Genomic DNA, 19645 nt, shown 5'->3' with positions numbered 1-19645 from the left:
AGCTAAGAGTTAGACGCTGAGATAACTGGTTACAATCAGAGGTGCATTAGTGCTTTGACGAAGATCCTGCTCTCAGTTTCAGTTGCTGCCCCTCTCCGCTCTGCCGGTTCACAAATAGCGTCCCCTGCTATAAATGTCCCCCACACCTGCAGTACAGGAAAAGACGGTTCCTTGTTCCATCTCATGCAACAAGCAAGCTGCTTTGAAAAGCTTCAGGTGTGAAAGTGGCCTATGACTAAAATTATAAATGTATAACATCCCTGTCAATTTCACTGTTTAGGTTTTCTTCTTCTCCAAATTAAGATACAGTGGTACCTCAGGTTACATACACTTCAGGTTACATACGCTTCAGGTTACAGACTCCGCTAACCCAGAAATTTAAGAATTTTGTTTCAGGATGAGAACAGAAATTGTGCTCTGGTGGCGTGGCAGCAGCAGGAGGCCCCATTAGCTAAAATGGTGCTTCAGGTTAAGAACAGTTTCAGGTTAAGAACGGACCTCCGGAATGAATTAAGTACGTAACCAGAGGTACCACTGTACTACTATGTGTACTGTTTTGATGTTTTGTCTGTAGAGACAAGAAAAAACCCTATGCCCACGAAAACAACAATTCCTTCCTCTTGTCGGTTGTTTTTGCAGGGCTGAATGGGGTCATGGCATCATAAAATTATAGAGTTGGAAAGGGACCACATAGGTCGTCTGTTCTTACTCCCTGCAATGCAGGAGTTTTTCATCCGAGGTGAGACTTGAACCCACAACCCTGAGCTTAAAAGTCTTGTGCGCTACCAACTGAGCTATCCCAGCAGGGAAACTGTTTTCTTTCCCTCCCTCTCCTGTGACAGGTTCTGCAGATGTCCCGTCAGGAGAGAGGAGTAGCTGAGCAGCATCTTTGCCAGCAGGGACCAAAGAGATATTTCCGTCCATTTTTAACACATGAAAAAGTTCTAAAAAGTTCTCAGTCTCAACAAATCAGTTGGGGGGCAAAATGATGGGTGGAGAGTCAAAAAGGGTCTTTAGCTAAACAGGTAACTTGAGAAATGAATGCAGCTGTCTGTCTTCATTCCTACATAGCCACCAGTTGAGCTCAAAACCCGATCGTGTGTTTAAAATGGCCTTTGTGCCTTTCCCATGCTTGCATACCGACAATCAGAGAGATGCTGCCAGATGTATGAAATGTCATGTTGTTAAGCTGATACGTGAGGCAGAAAGTCCCTGGCTCAGATGTCTCCTGGCTCAAATGTCAGGAGGTGAGCTGTCTGCAAAACGAGGACCAAAAATGCGCTGGGCTCTCCTGCCGCCAACAGAAACAAACACATAAAGAACACATCACACAAAAACTCTGCACATACGGTATGCAAAAGAATGAAAGACCATTATCCCCAGCGTTTGAAATTAGCCGGGCGCATTTTGCGACTGGGGATTGAGAGAATGCGAGCGCTTTGAGAAGTCTTGTCGCCAGGGTGGATTTGATTTAAATCAAATCGATTGAAATCACGATTGAAATCACTAGTCAGTAAGACTTGATTTAAATCATATATTTTTTTGCAGAAAGACTTATTCTTTCTGGCATAATCTTAATTTTTACAACCAGATGAAGGTTTTACAGTTTTTACAGTTATATGAAAAACTGCTGATTGGGTAGTACTATTAGAAATACATATAGACTGATACTTATGAAATTATTGTGCTGTTTAATAATTTAACTGTTTATATTTGGACAACTTTTCTGCTGTACTTTATTGGAAGGAGGAAAACAATCATTTCCTTAATAGCAATTTAAACAATTTATTTAACTGAAACAATAACATAGCATGTGTATCCATGTTTGTTAACTGATGTGGTTGAACAAGGTTTTTTTTAAAACAAACAAACAAACAACCCAACAACCTTAGACTGAGTTTTAGCACACATGAAAAACTTAAAACAAATCCTTATTTCCTGATAATAGCCTTTGGACTATAATGTAACTTAAGTAGAAAACTATCTTTAGAAAGATTTTTCCTCCAAAAGCATTTTATTTTAAAAATCCAATTTAAATTAAGAAAAATCCATTTTTTTTTAAATCAATTTATATTAAAAAAAACCTGATTTTTTTATTTTTTTTTAAAAAAATAATTGATTTTTATCCACCCTGCTTGTCGCCATGTATGGCGTCTGAGACTCAATAATAAAATGGCTGCCACTGAGAGCACAGGAGGGGAAATGTCTCCCTGCCTGACTCCAAAGTAAGACTGCACATAACTTTTTCTATCCTAGTTTCTACCTCTGATTATCCCCTCTTCCTTCCCCCCATCTCTCCCCACAAGGCCTTTGACAGCAGTGTCTCCCACCTGTACGAATTGAAAGCACAGACATTATATGTATTATGTACCATTGTTATCCTTGAAAATAACAAAAAGACTGCTGTCTTATCTGGCAGCTCGTTTGTCAGGATTCCTGCCTCAAATGTAGGCGAAGCAGGGGGCTGTTGTTAAGAGCCCATATAAATACTAAGTATTCCTGGGTCGAAATATTGGACCTACTGGAGAAATCTCCACACAGCCGTGAACCTTTGGCCAGGCGTGCACTCTGAAGTCTTAGCAACCTCACAGGGTTGTTGTAGGCATAGCTGTCAACTTTTCCCTTTTCTTGCGAGGAATCCTATTCGGAATAAGGGAATTTCCCTTTTTTTAAAAAGGAAACGTTGACAGCTATGGTTGTAAGGATAATAAAATGATTTTTTTGGGTGGGGGGGAGGGAGAATCCTGTATGCCACCCCAAGCTCTGTGGAGAAGGAATGGGATAAACATGAACAGTGGACGCCAGGGTTGTGAATGTGATCCATGTGGGAGGCACGTTCGCAACCCGCTGCGCATGCGCAAAGTGCGATTTGGCGTTTCTGCGCATGCGCAAAGCGCGATTTAGTGCTTCTGCACACGCACCAAAACCCGGAAGTAACCCGTTCCGGTACTTCTGGGTTTGGCACGGTGCGCAACCTGAAAACACACAACCTGAAGCGTCTGTAACCCGAGGTATGACTGTAATTAAATACTTTAGTTCTTAATTTTAGCAGGGTTAGAAGAAAGGAAAAAGCGGGGAGGAATGGATACCTGGAATCTTAAACATGGGGGAAGAAAATCCATTTCATTCTCTCGAATTTGGATCTTGCCTGTCGCTAAGCGATCATAGAATCATAGAGTTGGAAGAGACCACAAGGGCCATCGAGTCCAACCCCCTGCCAAGCAGGAAACACCATCAGAGCACTCCTGACATATGGTTGTCAAGCCTCTGCTTAAAGACCTCCAGAGAAGGAGACTCCACCACACTCCTTGCGATGGTTTAGGCCTCTTTTCCTAAGCACTGTTTGTTCTTCCTCAGATGCACTTTCTCGCCCTTCTGGGAGAAGTTCAGTTCCCGATTTGCACTGATGACTTGCAAGTCATAAAGAGGAACAGCTTTGGAATTGAACTAGAATAACTCTTGAAAACGTAACCCTCCGTTGCGGCCTTCAAAAGGTGCCCGAAGCCTCTCCCTCTTCCCTGTCCCCAAATCCACCTCACCACAGAGGCCCCAGCGCCGTAAATGTTGGCCTCGCAGTTAAAATACCTTCCACCCTTCCGTTTCCATTTCACATTCCAGCTGAGGCCCCTCTCCCCGCAATGCCAGATGACACTTAATAACCCGAGTCCATCCCAGCTCTGTCGGTGTCGTATTTCTCAACATGTGCTTTCTTTTGGCTTTCTTCCAGGGGGAACTAGAAAAGCTGAATCAATCCACAGATGCTATCAATCGGAGAGAAACAGAACTCGAGGTACCATTTTTAAAAATGCTTTGCTGCTTTGTATGAACACACATTCTTCTTGGAGATTTTGTATATACCGTATTTTTTGGTGTAGGGCGCACTGGCCCATAGGGAGCACCTCGTTTTTTTGGGGGGAAATAAATTTTTAAAAAATTATTTCCCCCGCCCCAGCCCCCAGAACAGGCTGCTATCTGCAAGCCTTGAGAGCCCAGCGGAAACTCCTGCCGGGCGCGCAAGGGTTGCGGACAGCTTCCTGAAGCCTGGAGACCGAGAGGGGTCGGTGCGCACCGACCCCTCTCGCTCTCCAGGCTTCAGCAAAAGCCTGCATTCGCTCCATAGGACGCACACACATTTCCCCTTCATTTTGGGAGGGGAAAAAGTGCGTCCTGTAGGGCGAAAAATACGGTACATTTTTAAGGTTGTTATTATTGTTGTTGTTTTTAAGAGAATGGAATTTGTTTGGATTTTTTGTCTTGGCCACTTAACAAAAACAAAACACACACACACCAGAGAAACGGCAAAATAAAAATAAAATGTCTGCATGGACTAAGCCAGCAGACGAAGAGAAAGTAGGTCACACTCCTCCTGCTCAGACACTGAAATTGAATGACATTACTTTGTACAATGCTTTGAATTTCATTAGTCCTGTGATATCCTGCACCAAGGGATAAGGAGTGTAGCAATCAAAGTGGTAATTAATCCTGCGTGTAGGTATGCAAACGGTGCTTTTGAATTTGGCAGGGCTCCCTCCTCCTCTCTCTCTCCCTCCTGTGGCGCTTCCGCCAACGTTTGCGGGATCCTGAGATGCTGCTTCGAAATGAAAGAAAGACTTCTTATTATTTCTGCCAGATTTATATACAGCTTAATCAAAAACAACCTGGAAAAGTCCTAAGAAAATGCCAAAGAAGTCAACGGGCTTTAAAAACAGGAAGGCAAAATGGAAATATCAAAACGATCGTTAAAATGGATAGTTTTAAAATACGGATAGGCCGGATACAATTTCGCATCTGGATAGGCTCGCTTGGTTTTCTTTTTTAAAAAGAAGGTATCGAAAAAAGGACGGAAGCGCCTGCCTAATATTTATGGGTGCAGCCACACCCAACGGTGGATTTCTCACAAAAGCGGAACGCATACTTGTAAAAATCCCAGTTCCACAAGCACATAGTCTCAAAATGGATATGCTTGCGCCTCGCAGCTTTGCTCATTGACTGTCAAAATGAGGAAAGGTTGCCGCAACAGATAGAAAGCCAAAAAATGTAGTAGTATATGTTAAGTAGGGACGTGGGTGGCGCTGTGGGTTAAACCATAGAGCCTAGGACTTGCCGATAGAAGGTCGGCGGTTCGAATCCTCGCAACGGGGTGAGCTCCCGTTGCTCGGTCCCTGCTCCTGCCAAGCTAGCAGCAGTTCGAAAGCATGTCAAAGTGCAAATAGATAAATAGGTACCTTCTCTGGCGGGAAGGTAAACGGTGTTTCCGTGCACTGCTCTGGTTCGCCAGAAGCAGCTTAGTCATGCTGGCCACATGTACGCCGTACGCCGGCTCCCTCGGCCAATAAAGCGAGATGAGCGCCGCAACCCCAGATTCATCCGCAACTGGACCTAATGGTCAGGGGTCCCTTCACCTTATACGTTAAGTACTCTCAGAAAGGTTTGAAAAGGGGCATTTCTCTCTCTCCTTGTGGCAGCCGAGCATGGAACAAACAAGCCACAGAGTGGACCAGAATGTTGGGCTGTGGGAATATTTCTCCTCTGCCCCTCTGCCACCATTTTACAGATCGGGAGAGGATGAGCCACATGTTTGACAGAACCGAAGGAGTATTGGGCATTCACCTTAATGCTCTTTAGCAATCCTTGTACCGCTCTGCATGCAAAATGGATGGGGCCAGCCCTACCATTAGACAAAGTGAGTGTCATCAGAGGGCAGCAAGTTGTTAATTAGGGGACTTGACCGTTACTGCCAGGGAAAGGGGAAGCTTGTAGGATTTTTCTACCTCGGGTGCCAAAATATGTTGGTCGGCCTTGAGTACTCTGTGCCTCGACTTGAGGGAAAGGGCTGTGTGACATTTGCTGCTCTGCCTCGGGTAGCAAAATGTCTGAGAATTGAAGCTCTAACCTACTTCAGTCTGGCTGATCTCATCCCTGCAAGCTACGCTTTCTGTTTTTTGGAGCACAGAACTGAATCCAGATGTGGCTCTCCAGATGTTGTCAAACTACAGCTCCCATCAACCCCCGTCGGCAGAGTGCAGCTCCCCCTACCCGGGTTAAATTCATGCATCTTTCTGCTAGGATTGGTGGTATGAAGTGAATCTTAAGGCAGGGGTGGGGAGCTTCAAGCCCTCCAGATGTTTGCAACGCCCACCATCCCCGGTTATTAGCTTTGCTGACTTTGGCTGATGGGTAGCGCGTGGGGCTCAATCTCAGGGTCGTGGGTTTGAGCCCCACATTGGGCAAAAAGATTCCTGCATTGTAGCATCTTTGGACTTGATGACCCATGTGGTCTTTCCAACTCTGCAATTCTATGACTCTGTGAGGTGTTGTCCAACAACAACTGGAGGACCAGTGTCTTAAATGATTTTTCTTGCTTCGGCTGCTGTTTAGAAATAACTGTTCACGAGATGTTCAGTATCGTGCTGCATACGAAACAACAATAACAACAATATCAATTTACATACCATTATCAGAAGATCCCAGGGCAGTGTACAACATTAAAAACACATTACAGAACACCAGTGATAAAAACATAGTAAGAACATAATAAAATGCATGCTGACTGAAAGCAGGGAATAGCATTTTGTTTTGTTGGGGGGTAGAGAGAGGCAGCAATCATGTTGTTTTCTTTTCTTTTCCCCTTTTGTTCTCTGCTCCCGTTTGTCCGATATCTTGCATTTGTTGTTCCCTAGGCCATTTTGAAGGAAGCAACATAGCGCTTCCTTAAATTCTCCTTTCCTGTCGCTTGGCCTTTTAAACTTTAGCTCCCTACCTCCAGCCGAGGGTAACCGATGTTGTCAGTCAGGGGCCTGGCAAAGGAGAAGAGGCTATTCTGGGCAGATGTCGCCAGTTCGGAGAAGAGGTCTCTTAATAAGTCCTCTGGGCACTGATCTCTGCAAACAAAGGGCAATTGAGGACACGGCTGTCTGTAATTTATGAATGTTGGGGGATGTTTTTGAGGCGGTGGGTCCCAGATGAGAATTGCACGAAAGCACTAATTTGCCTCTCTCTAATGTATGCCAGTGTGGGACATGGATGGTGCTGTGGGTTAAACCACAGAGCCTAGGAGTTGCTGATCAGAAGGTCGGCGGTTTGAATCCCTGCGATGGGGTGAGCTCCTGTTGCTTGGTCCCTGCTCCTGCCCACCTAGCAGTTCGAAAGCACATCAAAGTGCAAGTAGATCAATAGGTACCGTTCCGGTGGTTTCCATGCGGTGCTCTGGTTTGCCAGAAGTGGCTTAGTCATGCTGGCCACATGACCCGGAAGCTGTACGCCGGCTCCCTCGGCCAGTAAAGCGAGATGAGCGCCGCAACCCCAGAGTCATCCATGACTGGACCTAATGGTCAGGGGTCCCTTTACCTTTAATGTATGCCAGAATTTTGGTCAGTAGCGCCTTTGTGGGAAGGCAGAATAGCTAGAGGATGCATCCATTGTACAGTGGAACCTCGGAAGCTCAATGCCTGTAAACTCGAACATTTCGGCTCCCGAACGATTGAAAACCAGAAGGGATTGTTCTGGTTTTCGAATGATTTTCGGAAGCCGAACGTCCAGTGCGGCTTCCGATTGGCTGCAGGACGCTCCTGCAGCCAATGGGAAGCCGTGCCTTGGAAGTTGGACAGACTTCCGGAACCGATTGTGTTTGACTTCCTAGGTATGTCTGTACTTCTTTGCTGCTGTTTATATCCAGGTTACCAACCTTTCGAAGCCCCAGGACGTAGTTGGGGTTTTTTTAGCGGTGCAATGGGAAACCTCTCTCCTCCCTCTCTCAAACCAGCCCTTCTCCCAGAGGCTGAAAGAGGCAGAGTGCTCACCCTTTTTCCAAGGTAAAAGTTGGATTCCGTCGAATTACTCTGAGCTTTAAAAAGCACATTCAGCTGAAAGAGGATGTGGGAACCAGTGGCACTTTTCCAGCTTCCTCTTTCAGCTCCACGTACTTTCCAAGGGAGAAAGTGGTAACCACTGTCTTCACCTTGTCATTGGGGTCTATGTGATGGTGGTTCTGAGGCCTTGTGTGTGCCAGGGGAAGATCTCAAGGGAGCCATGCCACCCACAGGTACCACCTTGTTTAGCTAGGCATTCCTTTGCACCCTTTTCTGTGGCACGAGAGACCCGGAAGAGGTGGATCGATCTCTCTACGTCCTGCTCTTTGCAGAGCCATCATTATTCTAGGTCTGCATGAATTGTGATCCATCGGGCTGCATGCTTGATAAACCTGGCTTTGACGTCTGCAAATATTGGTTAAGACTTGTGGGCTAGGGCGACTCTGGTTCAAATCCCCACTCAGCCATGAAATTCAGGGAACAATGGAACAATGTTTCACATGTGGTGGGAATGCCGACCTATGAAACAATTCTGGAATGAAATTTATGAAGAAATCAAAAAGATGTTTAAAATATCTTTCAGTAAAAAAACCGGAGGCATTCCTTTTAGGTATAATCACAAACGATATTCCCGACAATCAAAGGAAATTATTCCTTTATGCAACGACAGCTGCCAGGATGCTTATAGCAAAAAACTGGAAAGGGAGTAAAATTTCATCAATGAAAGAATGGCAAATTAAATTTTGTGAATATACAAATCTGGCAAGACTCACAGCATTCATAAGGGGACAATTGAACCAGGAATTATTAAAAGAATGGGGATGTGCTAAAGAGTATATGAAAAAACATTGTTCTGGAGTAAGCATATCTGTATGTAATGAATGGTGCTTTACAAGGTTAAAGAAAAAGAAAAATGGTGTAAAAAGTACAAAGATGGAAATAATCTACATTAGACACAACAATACAGTAAGAGTAAAAATTTTGAGGTCTTAGAACAAAGGAAGTCAATATGTGTATATGTATGTATTGACTAGATTAGAGTGATGATATGGTTTTATTTGTAGATGTACCGTATTTTTCGCCCTATAGGACGCACTTTTTCCCCTCCAAAAATGAAGGGGAAATCTGGGTGCGTCCTATGGGGCGAATGCAGGCTTCGCGGACCTCTCCGCAAACAGCAGGAGCGCTCCCGCTGCTGGCGGAGAGGTGCCTGCATGCTGAAGCCTGGGCGCGCTGAGCTCAGTGCGCCCAGGCTTCGCGGATCTCTCCGCTAGCAGCGGGAACGCTCCCGCTGCTGGCGGAGAGGTGCCTGCATGCGGAAGCCTGCACGCGCTGAGCTCAGCGCGCCCAGGCTTCGCGGACCTCTCCGCTAGCAGCGGGAGCGCTCCCGCTGCTGGCGGAGACGTGCCTGCATGCGGAAGCCTGCGCGTGCTGAGCTCAGCGCGCCCAGGCTTCGCGGACCTCTCCGCTAGCAGCGGGAGCGCTCCCGCTGCTGGCGGAGAGGTGCCTGCATGCCGAAGCCTGCGCGCGCTGAGCTCAGCGCGCCCAGGCTTCGCGGACCTCTCCGCTAGCAGCGGGAGCGCTCCCGCTGCTGGCGGAGAGGTGCCTGCATGCGGAAGCCTGCGCGCGCTGAGCTCAGCGCGCCCAGGCTTCGCGGACCTCTCCGCTAGCAGCGGGAGCGCTCCCGCTGCTGGCGGAGAGGTGCCTGCATGCCGAAGCCTGCGCGCGCTGAGCTCAGCGCGCCCAGGCTTCGCGGACCTCTCCGCTAGCAGCGGGAGCGCTCCCGCTGCTGGCGGAGAGGTGCCTGCATGCGGAAGCCTGCGCGCGCTGAGCTCAGCGCGCCCAGGCTTCGCGGACCTCTCCGCTAGCAGCGGGAGCGCTCCCGCTGCTGGCGGAGAGGTGCCTGCATGCCGAAGCCTGCGCGCGCTGAGCTCAGCGCGCCCAGGCTTCGCGGACCTCTCCGCTAGCAGCGGGAGCGCTCCCGCTGCTGGCGGAGAGGTGCCTGCATGCCGAAGCCTGCGCGGGCTGAGCTCAGCGCGCCCAGGCTTCGCGGACCTCTCCGCTAGCAGCGGGAGCCAGCACTGGGCTCCCACGGCTTGCAGAGAGCTGCCTGTGTGGGGGCTGGGGTCAGAGGAAGCTCGGGCTTCCCCAACCCCGCGCCTGGGGGGGAAATAATTTTTTTCCTTTATTTCCCCCCCAAAAAACTAGGTGCGCCTTATGGGACGGTGCGTCCTATAGGGCGAAAAATACGGTATACTTTTTTGTCTTGTTTTTTGTCTTGTTTTCCTTTTTTTGTATGTTCTGTTGTTCTTTTTTGTTTGTATAGTATTATTTTGGATTCAATGTTTGTAATTCTTGTTATGATTTTGCATTGAAAATAAAATAATAATAATAATAAAAAGAAATTCAGAGTGCTCTTTGAACAGTTGCACTCTCTCTCAGCCTAACCTACCTCCAAGGGTTGTCGCGAGGGGTGTGAGAAACTCAGATATATAAGCCAGGTGCCACATCGCTCCTGAAGCCAGGGTTGCAGTCGCCAAATCAGAACAACTCGTTGCCGTTTTGGGGACAGGTTGCTCGAAAGTCACATTTTTTCCATTACGACTTTTTGGTTCCTGAAATGGATTCTGATTGTGCATATAAAATATAATGGATAGAATTCCACAGGATGTGTTGCTGGTTAGTGTGAAAACAGTCGAACGTTTTTGAGGATCCCCAGGAATGCGTCTCCAGATGGTGGGAGACATCCGGTGCCATCCTGGCATCTTCACTTGGTTGCAGGTGGGTGATAGGTAAAGGTAAAGGGACCCCTGACCACTAGGTCCAGTCGTGGCCGACTCTGGGGTTGCTGCGCTCATCTCGCTTTACTGGCCGAGAGAGCCGGCATACAGCTTCTGGGTCATGTGGCAAGAATGACTAAGCCGCTTCTGGCAAACCAGAGCAGCGCACGGAAACGCCGTTTACCTTCCCGCCGGAGCGGTACCTATTTATCTACTTGCACTTTGACATGCTTTCGAACTGCTAGGTGGGCAGGAGCAGGGACCGAGCAACGGGAAGCTCACCCCGTCATGGGGATTCGAACCGCCGACCTTCTGATTGGCAAGTCCTAGGCTCTGTGGTTTAACCCACAGCGCCACCTGTGTCCCTTAAGTGGGTGATAGCCAGCTGCAAAATGTGCCTGGAGAATTTTAAGTGCTGGTCGTGAGGATAAAATGCTAGGGTAGGAGAACCACGAGTGCCGTTATGACGTCCTTCAAAGAAAGGTGGAATATATAAATCCCTGCATTTGGTAGATCACAGTACAAGACTGACAAGACCTGTTAGGTCTGGGGAATTGTGAGTTGTGCAGGCCTTTCTCATTGCTACATCTCTTACTGCCTGCGATAGGCTACTCTGTGGCAACTTCTAGCACTTCCCAGCACATGTGAAGTTGTTGTCAGCTTCTGCCGCTATGTGCTGGACGCCACTTTCAGTGCGCCACGGCTCGCTTGCACATTGAGGATGATTTGAGATCCTGTATCAAAATCATTGGCTGTGCAGAACCGACAGTCGCGGCAGTATAGTTACTGTTTTGCTTGTTTTTCTTACCTATTTTGTGTTTTCGTTTTGGTATTTCAGTGCTGTGAACCGCCCTGAGATCTACGAATTAAGAGCGATATACAAATTTCATGAATAATGGTAGTAATTTACATGGTGGAAATGATTTCCATGACATGTAAATCCAAGAATCGGTGGCTGATGCATGTATGTTCTCCTGTTAAAAAAAACAAAGGCTTGGCTAGCAGCCTGCAAAGTCAGTATCTTTGGCATCCTCAGTTCTGCAAGACGATAAATAGCATCCTGTATCCTCTCTGCCCAATTGTTTATGGCCCCCTGGAGCGCTCGCTGCTCCTCCGATGACTTGAAGCGTGCTGCGGTGGTCTCAGCAAGGTAGAGAGCAAATGGATTGAAAGGCACTGGGCTATTGATGGTTTTGTATAAATTAATCTATTGCTTCTTAATGAGCCTTTGATTGGGCTTGGTTAAAATCCATAACTCCGTTGGCACAAAGTGCAGAGCCCAGCGCTAATGCTGCAGCCAAGGATTATGGAGGTCCTCCGAGGGATTTTTAATGCGCGGCTTTGTCTGGTGTTCCTGCTCATGATTGAAGCCTTTGTGAAGTGAACTCTTCGCTAATACTGTTTTAAGACCGGCGAGCGCTGCTTTGCCACATCAGCAGTGCTCTGGCATTGTGTGTGTGGACGCAATGGCTTTTTGATATGAAAGATCTTCCCTCTGATAGTCAGCCCTGTTGCAAACGGGGTGTGGGGGTCTCACCACCCTTTTTTAGCCAGGCCCCGGCAGGCTGGTAAAAAAAATAAAAAATAAAACAGCAGGGTAGTAACTTGAGTGCTTATTTGCAAAGCTTGAAACGAAGGGCAAAGCTTGTTGTTGTTTAGTCGTTTAGTCGTGTCAAACTCTTCATGACCCCATGGACCAGAGCACGCCAGGCACTCCTGTCTTCCACTGCCTCCTGCAGTTTGGTCGAACTCATGCTGGCAGCTTCGAGAACACTGTCCAACCATCTCGTCCTCTGTCTCCCCTTCTCCTTGTGCCCTCCATCTTTCCCAACATCAGGGTCTTTTCCAGGGAGTCTTCTCTTCTCATGAGGTGGCCAAAGTATTGGAGCCTCAGCTTCAGGATCTGTCCTTCCAGTGAGCACTCAGGGCTGATTTCCTTCAGAATGGAGAGGTTTGATCTTCTTGCAGTCCACGGGACTCTCAAGGGTCTCCTCCAACACCATAATTCAAAAGCATCAATTCTTCGGTGATCAGCCTTCTTTATGCTCCAGCTCTCACTTCCATAGCATGACGTGAATTGTGCATAAGCAGTTGATGCTGGTGGTTAAACATTTGCATAGCTTGGAAGGGAAAGCAGGGCTGGGAACTCAACCCAACCCCTTAGCCCTGGGAGGTCAAACTTCCATTGGCACCAGTGCAAGTTTTCCCTTCCAAGAATTTATTTTGGGGAGGGTCATTGGGACCACGAAGAGGGGAAAGGGTTAACTTGCCTGCACTCCATCCTGATGCTGGTTCAGACCAAACACAGTGTTCTCATTTGTGGCAAGCGTTTAGTGATGCTTTGAACGTGAGCTGTGGCCCATATTTACGTATCCCTTTGCTGTACTTGAGAGCATAAAGTTCATGGGCACTGCTTGTAAATGCTGATCTCCGAGAACTAAGACTTAGTTTGTGTGTGTTTGGCGGAGGGAGGAGAGCAGGAAATGATTCTTGCTCATGCATGCATACTGAATTGGGAATAGGAAGGGTCACAGTGTGCACTTAAACATAAATATCTTAGTAATCTGCAGTTCAGTTGACGCTATGTATCATGCGTTTGACCTCCCAACTTTTATATTATCCTCTTCAGGGTTAGAATCATCGAGTGGGAAGGAACCACGAGGGCCTTCTGGTCCAAACCTTTGCAATGCAGGACTCTCTCCCCCCAAATAACTTTTTAACATTTGATTTTAAAAAGTATAAACATACAGTGGTGCCTCGCAAGACGAAATTAATTCGTTCTGCGAGTTTTTTCGTCTTGTGAATTTTTTCGTCTTGCGAAGCACCACTGTGTATTGACGGTTTCCCATAGGAATGCATTGGCGGTTTAAAAAAAAAGGCGCAAGATGTTTCGTCTTGCGAAGCAAGCCCGTAGGGAAATCCGTCTTGCGAAGCAACTCAGAAAACGAAAAACTCTTTCGTCTTGCGAGTTTTTCGTCTTCCGAGGCATTCGTCTTGCGAGGTACCACTGTACAACATAAAATAGTTCCGAATCCAAATATTGAGATTACTCTGAATCTCCTGACATCCCCCCATCCCTTCCCTGGGTCCTCACGGGATTACTATTTACAACTGTGTATCAATACTTCTCCGAATTTTTCATCCCAAATTATCCCTCCTTTCCATTACTTTACAAGTGTGGTTAAAATCCTTCTAACAGTGGACTTGTAAATACCGTATTTTTTGCTCTATAAGACGCACCAGACCACAAGACTGTTTTTGGAGGAGGAAAACAAGAAAAAAAATACTCTGAATCTCAGAAGCCAGAACAGCAAGAGGGATTGCTACACAGTGAAAGCAGCAATCCCTCTTGCTGTTCTGACCTCTGGGATAGCTGTGCAGCCTGCATTCGCTCCATAAGACGCACACACATTTCCCCTTACTTTTTAGGAGGGAAAAGGTGAGTCTTATAGAGCAAAAAATACCGTAAATTATAAACTTTCCCCATTCCTTATTAAAGTTCTTCTCTTCTTGATTTCTGAGCTTTCCAGTTAATTTTGCCATTACGGCATAGTCCATCAACTTTGTTTGCCATTCACAATGCAACAACACCCATTCAATGTTCTTAACATATCAACACACCAGTTAAAATGGAATCCTTTAAAAGCTGACTGCAGTAAACGAAACTGACCGAGGACCACATATCCCCACTTAACTGGTTTTTCAATTGGGCTGATCCACTGACTTGTCCTGCCGTCTGTGACCTTGTAGTTTGAACCGGAATTTGCTGCAAGGTGAGCCAGCCTGGAAACAAAAGGAAAGGGGGTCGGAATTAGATGATTTGTTCTGCTTTTAAGAAAACAGAATGCTGCACACAATGGCGATGAAGGAAGGAAGGAAGGAAATATTTAATGGCCCATTGAGGTGGGACAGCTGGTCAAGTGCTGGGAGACCTGCAGCAGAGCAGCTGGGAGCGGCGGCAGAATGACTCTGGAGCTTTGAGCCGATGAGTAAGGCACTTTGGCCAGAGTATGTCAAAGCTCTTCCAATTGTGGGGCAGATGTAGCCTAACAACCACCCGCCGCGGTTCATGTTATTGGCAGCGTAGCGCAAGGCAGAATTTGAGACCTTCCCTTGTGCGGTTTAGAACAGCTGCCACTGTGATTGGGGAAGTTGTTGAGAAATCACTGGAGAAGTTGAGAATCGTGTGAATGCATCACAACATAGGGAGCAGCCTTAGGCAGAATCCATCTAGTTCAATATTGTTCACACTGGCTGGCAGCATGGTTTGAGGCAGTGTCCTTATGCTCACAGCCCACCCGTTCTCTCTGGTCTTGCCAGTGGCGTACCATGGGTTGCCAGTGCCCGGGGCCAGGCAGAGGAAAAGACAGAGTGTGAATGCACATTCAGCTGCCTAACGGTGTCCGTGTCACCCAGGAGATGGCAGCCGCAGAGATAAGAAAAGAAGAGTCATTCCATTGCCTGGAGAGGTCACTTCGTGGTTCGCATGCAGCAGCCATTTTCAATGGAACCCAGTGACAGAGGCACACTGAGCTGTATTGAGGCAGCACTGGGTGTTGAAATATTGCACCCCTAACAATTTTGTGCCTGGGGCAATCGCCCCTGTGCCCCCTGACTAGGCCACTGGAGAATCTATATCAGACAGTGGCATTTCAAATTTCTCAGTGGTAATTCTGAGAAAGACCCGTGGGAGACCATTTTCAGACTCTGTGAAGAGTCTCTAACATGAAGATGCTCAAAATTCCAAAGGGAGACTCCAATGATAAGTTGGAATTTATTTGCAGACTTGATGTGATCATTTCTAAGCTCAACATAGACTAGGGCGTGGCTGCAGAAAGCCATTATCCTTCTTAAAGGGGTCCATGTACACATCTGGTGCCTTCCAGATGTTTTGGACTACAACTCCCATCAGCCCCAGTCAGCAGAGCTTTGCCAGTTCATCTTACATTGGGAATAAGTTACCCTTTGCAGTTGCACAGTTGGGAAAGGGGCTGTGTGAATGGCTCCTAATGGTTTTTTTGGGGGGAGACCCAAAGCCTGACGTCTTGAAACAGGAATATTGGCCTTACTCTGACTATTTAAACATTTAAAGTAAAGGGACCCCTGACCATTAGGTCCAGTCGTGGCCGACTGGGGTTGCGGCGCTCATCTCGCTTTATTGGCCGAGGGAGCCGGCGTACAGCTTCTCGGTCATGTGGCCAGCATGACTAAGCTGCTTCTGGCGAACCAGAGCAGTGCATGGAAACGCCATTTACCTTCCCGCCGGAGCGGTACCTATTTATCTACTTGCACTTTGTGCTTTCGAACTGCTAGGTTGGCAGGAGCAGGGACCGAGCAACGGGAGCTCCCCCCGTTGCGGGGATTCGAACCGCCGACCTTCTGATCGGCAAGTCCTAGGCTCTGTGGTTTAACCCACAGCGCCACCTGCGTCCTGATTTAAACATTTAGTGCTGGATTAATAAAGCCAATTGCAAGCTAGAGCCTACCCAGCTTCAAAGCCGGCTTATATTACAGTCAACAATTTATTCCTTTCTACTGGGGTAATGGGCTGTCAACAGAATCCCAATCCCTGCCTTGCGGGTTGTCAAGAGGATAATGGAGCTTCTCCGCTATATGAACCCCGGGAAGAGAATAAATTTCACTCCCATGCTTGCCTGCCATATAGCTGAGAATTGAGCGCTGTGTATCTGAAAACCTGTCATCCTGTGAAGGGCAGGAGAATCGTCTTTGTCTGACTTTCAGGCCTGGAATTCAAAATTTGGGATATCTGGAGGGGTGTGTGGATGGGTGTAACATTTGCTTTGTTGCTGCTGCTTTAAATCACTGTGTGGTTTCAAAGGGCCTTGAAATCTGTCTGGTTTCTCTTTCTTGAGACAGCATGTTACATCCATCATGAGAGGAAGTCATCCTGGTATACTGGGGACGGAATTATCAGCTGTTTTTTGCTACTCAAAAATCCTTTTCTCCCCCAAGAGCAGGTTTTTTTTTTGTCCTTGTCTATTGATGTATATTAAATACAGGCTAGTGCTTGAAATTATTGGAAAAACGAAAGTGCTTATAATACACCCAAGTCTTTAATTTCACAGAAAGCCCCATCTTATTTAATAGGATTAAGCTGCTCACAGTAGGGTTATGCCCAGCCACCAACGCTCCAGAAAGTAGATATTATGGTCCTCCTGTCTTGTTTTCCTGTCCTATTTTTGCAGCTGCTCAATTATAAAAGCTGATGTCATCCTAGCACGTAGTTCTTAAAGAGAGTCAGAAATAAGCTTTTAGAGACGTCGGTTATAATTAAAACGTTTGCTTCACCAGTAAATGAAACCTTGTGTTGCTAATTATCATCCTTTTCTGGCTTGCTGTTGGGATGTTAGACTGTTTGCGTGTGTGTTAATCCTTGCAAGGAATTGTAGAGTTGGAAAGAACCATAAGGATAATCTATTCCAACCCCCTGCAATGCAGGAATCTTTTGCCCAATGTGGGGCTCGAACCCACAACCCTGAGATAAAGAGTCTACATGCTCTGTTGACTGAGCTATCCCTCAGAAGAAATGGTTACTCTTCAAAGCTGGAGTTAGATAGACAACAGCTCCATGCTGCTTAGTGGACGATGCCATTGGAGAGAGATTTCTGGGGTCCCCTACTTTGCCACCTGTGTCAGTCGGAACTTCTTTTCTGGTATTTATAGCACAGATTATGGAAAGATGTTGCTAACAAATACATAGGTAAAGGACCCCTGGATGATTAAGTCCAATCAAAGGCGACTATGGGGTTGCGGAGCTCACATCACTTTCAGGCTGGCATTTGTCCACAGAAAGCTTTTTGGGTCATGTGGCCAGCATGGCTAAACTGCTTCTGGCACAACGGAACACTGTGATGGAAACCAGAGTGCACGGAAACGCTGTTTACCTTCCCGCCACAGCGGTACCTATTTATCTGCTTGCACTGGTGTGCTTTTGAACTGCTAGGTTGGCAGGAGCTGGGACGGAGCAACGGGAGCTCACCCCATTGTGGGGATTCGAACTGCCAACCTTCTGATCGGCAAGCCCAAGAGGCTCAGTGGTTTAGACCACAGCACTACCCACATCCTAATTAGATAGATAGCTAGATAGTAAGTACAAAGTATATAACTATTATAACCTCACCACTTGTGCCATGCAGTGGTGCAGCGTATTTACATCATGTCATGAACAGCCCAGTCATTCTTACCATACTGACACCACTGGGCTTCCTGCTCCCTGATGAATCATGCAGCCAGCATCTTCCTGTGCCAGGCAAAACTTTGGGTGGAGTGAATGGGGAACTTGAGAATGATGTAGTCAAGCACTGATTTCCCTAGATATTGGGAGGGATAGACACAAAGCACTGGGCTCCTGTTTCTAGTGGCAACCTTGCCTTTGTTGTCATCCTGCCTGGTAGCAGACTAAACTACATCACAAGAGTATTGTGACGTCATTGTTTTCTGCTGCTCCAAAGAAGCGGACACGGAGCAATGGATCCAAACTACAAGAAAGAAGATTCCACCTAAACATTAGGAAGAACTTCCTGACAGTAAGAGCTGTTTGACAGTGGAATTTGCTGCCAAGGAGTGTGGTGGAGTCTCCTTCTTTGGAGGTCTTTAAGCAGAGGCTTGACAACCATATGTCAGGAGTGCTCTGATGGTGTTTCCTGCTTGGCAGGGGGTTGGACTCGATGGCCCTTGTGGTCTCTCCCAACTCTATGATTCTATTATCCCAGCCAGACTTTGGAGCAGATGGCCAGGACCCCACCCCACGGGCAGGAGCGTCCCCCTTGAGGTGGTGAGAAAGCTACAAACAACATTCTGCTTGACGGTTGAGTTGGTATGGCAGCTAGTGAGATATGGGGCGAGGCCAGAAATCGCGTATTCACTTGTAATGGTATAAAATACCACTAAACAGGCATATAGGAACAGCAGGTTGTTGCAGCCCAATCTGTCTTGTGTTTAGGAAACATTGCACTGAGGTGACACACATTAAACCTAGATTGCTGTTTGTTTAAAAACGCTGGTACCATTAATATAAATTCAGCAGTGTAAATATGTTTTGATGGATGTAACAATGGATTACAGAATGGTTTAGTTTATGTAAAATATGCAAGGATGTTGGGTAAGCAAAATGAACCACCGAAAGAGAAAAAGGGAAGGCATTGATTTAAGGTTGTTTAAGGGACACGGGTGGCGCTGTGGGTTAAAGCCTCAGTGCCTAGGGCTTGCCGATCGAAAGGTCGGCGGTTCGAATCCCCGCGGCGGGGTGCACTCCCGCGGTTCGGTCCCAGTGCCTGCCAACCTAGCAGTTCGAAAGCACCCCTGGGTGCAAGTAGATAAATAGGGACCGCTTACTAGCGGGAAGGTAAACGGCGTTTCCATGTGCGGCTCTGGCTCGCCAGAGCAGCGATGTCACGCTGGCCACGTGATCCGGAAGTGTCTTCGGACAGCGCTGGCCCTTGGCCTCTTTGAGTGAGATGGGCGCACAACCCTAGAGTCTGTCAAGACTGGCCCGTACGGGCAGGGGTACCTTTACCTTTTAAATGAATATTTTGAAATGTAATTCAGAAAATTTAATTAAAAAATTATATACAAATAAGCATTCCATTGAAGGTGACACAATCAAGTTACAATGGAGATATATATATATATATATATGTCACGGTTTTTTAAACGTCTTCTTTTTCGTTACAAAACTAATAGTCCCCAAACAAATATTACAAATATGGTCACAGCTGAAAGGACATTATCAGTTAGTGCTAAGGGGAAAAGGTCCCCAGAATCACTCTGAAATTTCTAAAAGTTGAAAAAAATCACCCTGCAAAAACCATTTGTTTCTTTTGAGGAATACAGAAATTCATGTCCGATTTTTTTTTAAACTTGAGAGGGTTTGACCTCTGTTCAAATCTAGTTGGCATCGCTGGCAAAAGTTGGTAGATATTATATACACCTATTGGACATTTATCTAAGGCTTTCACTGTCACAATGATCTTTATTTACTCTCCAGAAATTTGAACGGCACACGTTGTCTTATTTACTCCAACAGCCATGATCCTC

At 46.8% G+C, this 19645-nt stretch overlaps 2 protein-coding genes across 19 annotated transcripts in view; one reads left to right on the top strand and one right to left on the bottom strand.

Annotated features, from left to right (window-relative positions):
- SH3BP5 (SH3 domain binding protein 5) overlaps window positions 1–19645 on the top strand; it is a 56871-nt gene that overhangs the window by 2001 nt on the left and 35225 nt on the right. For 2 of the 3 annotated variants that reach the window (XR_014503351.1, XM_083405070.1), the window contains exon 2: window positions 3728–3790. Coding sequence is in view for 1 of the 3 variants with exons in the window: in XM_083405070.1 (XP_083261196.1) it covers window positions 3728–3790 (63 nt within the window). In the remaining 2 variants the exon portion in view is untranslated. Of the gene's footprint in view, window positions 1–3727; window positions 3791–18320; window positions 18426–19645 lie in introns of those variants that run through there. The other variant, XM_083405071.1, reaches the window with a different exon arrangement.
- On the bottom strand, window positions 4188–18033 carry LOC310660467 (uncharacterized protein). Of its 16 annotated transcripts, none has more exons than XR_014503379.1 (4): window positions 17730–18033; window positions 14210–14371; window positions 6761–6881; window positions 4188–4588 (listed from the first exon to the last, which is right to left on the bottom strand). XR_014503379.1 is itself a non-coding variant. In XM_083405264.1 (4 exons), the coding sequence occupies exons 1-4, from the start codon at window positions 17739–17741 to the stop codon at window positions 4421–4423; spliced, it is 363 nt and encodes a 120-aa protein (XP_083261390.1). In that variant the 5' UTR covers window positions 17742–18033; the 3' UTR covers window positions 4188–4420. The 16 variants fall into 16 exon arrangements, 1 of the variants encoding a protein (XP_083261390.1); XM_083405264.1 differs by having other exon boundaries at window positions 4188–4591; window positions 14313–14371; XR_014503378.1 differs by lacking the exon at window positions 6761–6881 and having other exon boundaries at window positions 14206–14371.

The sequence above is a fragment of the Podarcis tiliguerta genome, assembly GCF_965153285.1.
Source record: "Podarcis tiliguerta genome assembly, chromosome: 12".
Lineage (NCBI taxonomy): Eukaryota > Metazoa > Chordata > Lepidosauria > Squamata > Lacertidae > Podarcis > Podarcis tiliguerta.
Note: the sequence above shows the minus strand (reverse complement) of the source record. Positions and strands in the feature narration are given on the sequence as shown.